The sequence below is a fragment of the Lolium perenne genome, chromosome 5 (genome assembly GCF_019359855.2).
Source record: "Lolium perenne isolate Kyuss_39 chromosome 5, Kyuss_2.0, whole genome shotgun sequence".
Lineage (NCBI taxonomy): Eukaryota > Viridiplantae > Streptophyta > Magnoliopsida > Poales > Poaceae > Lolium > Lolium perenne.
This window is the reverse complement of record NC_067248.2, coordinates 121,606,495-121,608,771: the sequence shown is the minus strand read 5'-3', so window position 1 is coordinate 121,608,771 and position 2,277 is coordinate 121,606,495. Positions and strand designations below refer to the sequence as shown.

General features: G+C 46.9%; 1 protein-coding gene across 1 annotated transcript; it reads right to left on the bottom strand.

Annotated features, from left to right (window-relative positions):
- Window positions 1-1,247: 1,247 nt before the first annotated feature.
- LOC127303534 (stearoyl-[acyl-carrier-protein] 9-desaturase, chloroplastic-like) lies at window positions 1,248-2,049 on the bottom strand. Its single transcript, XM_071820876.1, has 3 exons — window positions 1,691-2,049; window positions 1,494-1,627; window positions 1,248-1,435 (listed from the first exon to the last, which is right to left on the bottom strand). Exons 1-3 carry the CDS (start codon window positions 2,047-2,049, stop codon window positions 1,248-1,250), a joined length of 681 nt encoding a protein of 226 aa, XP_071676977.1.
- Between the last annotated feature and the right edge of the window lie 228 nt (window positions 2,050-2,277).

Below are 2,277 nucleotides of genomic sequence, written 5' to 3'. Positions count from 1 at the left end.
AGTTTGAAGTGATGAAGGCATTAGACATTGTTTGATGGATTATTTATCGTTCTTGATTCACTCATGGGGAGTTTATACTACTTTAATTTGATTGTAAACATAGATAAGTGGATTGCAGAAAAAAAGACAGTTTTACATTCTCCTTAGATTTTTTTCAGTCGGTGCACGGTGACCGTTGAGAAGTTGTTGATTTAAAACCTTATATGCTGTTCGCACACGACGCAGGTTGACCTCGGCGGGCACGCCTCATGCTGTCGCATCGTGGGTGTCAGGAGCCGTAACGAGCCACGGTGAAGAAATTGTCAGTTCAGAATCAAAATGGCAATCCGTCCATGGAAGAATCCTACTATGTGTCATGGATGGATGGTAGTGGCTGTTCATGTCCTACATAGTGATTATCCTCAGATGATTTATGCGAAGGAAAGATCATCGAAATCTAGAGAAATGCGATCATATATGAGCCGACGTCGAAGTGTTTTTTTCTAAAACTTGACACCTTTTTAAAAGCTGATGAAATATTCATATGTTGACGCCGCCACCATGTCGTATGATGGTTGTCGTTCAAGAAAATCAACATTAAGCCGATGAAAAAGACTATATAATCGTTCTAGTATTTTAATTCTACCGTGGTCATGGCATGATTGTCATTTTGGAAAAGCAGAACCGTGAGCCCTTTGTACGAATAAAAAGCGTGCTATATATTGGGGGCATTGACAGATCAAGGCGGTGGAAACGTCGTCGGCGTAGTTTTGCTCCATAGTGCGAAAAGCTCAAAATCAAAACGTCTCATCTGGCGGCATCATGGCAATTTGTGAAATCTCTCATAAAATCACAAAATTTTGAACAGTAGAATCTTTTTTTTGCTTCTGCTGGCAACCATAAAATCCTGGCTCACTGCCTTGTATACAGTATGGCAAAAAATGTTTGCTATGCAAATAATTTAGGGGAGCAGAAAGCTAGTTTTTGGAAATAGTACGTAGACGTGCATCTCAAAGAAAACACGTGTGAAACATTACACAAACCTACACATAAATCGTCTTCCATGGAAGCTAAATGTGCCAAAGGCATACAATTCCTTCTTGCTAACTTAGCTGAAGATTCAATCTAACTATCGCTAAAAACGCGTGCAAAAAAATTGATACATTATTGAAGCTTTGCAACAGCTGCCATCAGTAAAAACATAAAACGCCACGTCTTGACTTCATGGCGCTGGTCGGGAATCGAGCGTTCCACGCCGGCCGTATCCATCATGCACGAGTGCCCAAGCTCGCGTAGCGCATCACCTGGCCAAGTGAGGCCGTGCGCACGCACAGCGCGGCGCCGGCAAGGATGACGCGGCTCTCCCTGATGTCGACACTGCTGTTGAACACGATGATGGCCATCGAGTAGATCGCCTCCTTGTGACAACCGACAACGGCCGCAAGTATAACAAGATCTAAAAGCGTAAAAAAGAATAAAAAGGACTGATCAGGGATTATGCAAATCAAAATTACTAGCATACCATGCCAAGTGTATAGGAGGCGTCAAGGTTGCCGGAGTCCGCTCTCTTGCATGGACGGTGAGGCACAGCTGCGACGCCTTCTTGAGAACAAAATTGTTGTGTCCTAGCTTCCAAACATTTTTGCACCTGCAGTAGCATCCTAAAAAAAGAGAGACGATAATCTATTGTTCTTGCGTGCGAGGATCTTACATCATGGTAACCCCTGCTAGGTCGGCCAGCGACCCGGCGGATGCAGCAACATCAACAATTATGGAGACCACCATATCATCCAGCAGATCATCGAATCTGAGATGTTGCTCCTCCTTCTTTTTTGCTGGCGGCATGAAGAAGTCATACACAGCACGTGCGCCATGCTCCACGATGCGGGCGTAGGCTATCTCGTGGCGCTTATCGTCGGCGGCAATGGTGCCGCAGACGCGAGCCAGGACGCCGTCACCGCGCGCCCTGGCGAGGCGTGCGGTGTTGCCGTGGGAGACGGCCGTGGCGCGCTCCTGGAAGCGTGTGTAGACGAAGCTGATGTAGGGGTTGTTCTCCGTCCTGAGGTCCATGCGCCGGAGCCGATGTGAGGTGCTGGACGGTCGTCTCGACCGCGCGCATGTCGACGCGGCCGGAGAGGTACAAGTACTCGTTGAGGACGTTGCCGTGGCGGTTCTCCCCGTCCAGGTACAAGATCTGCGAAAAACAAATGGCGCCCTCAATGAATCAAACCTCGCGTCCACATATCCACCGAAAAAATAAAAATCCTGTCAAAGTTAAAGGAAACTTCTAGCTTACCA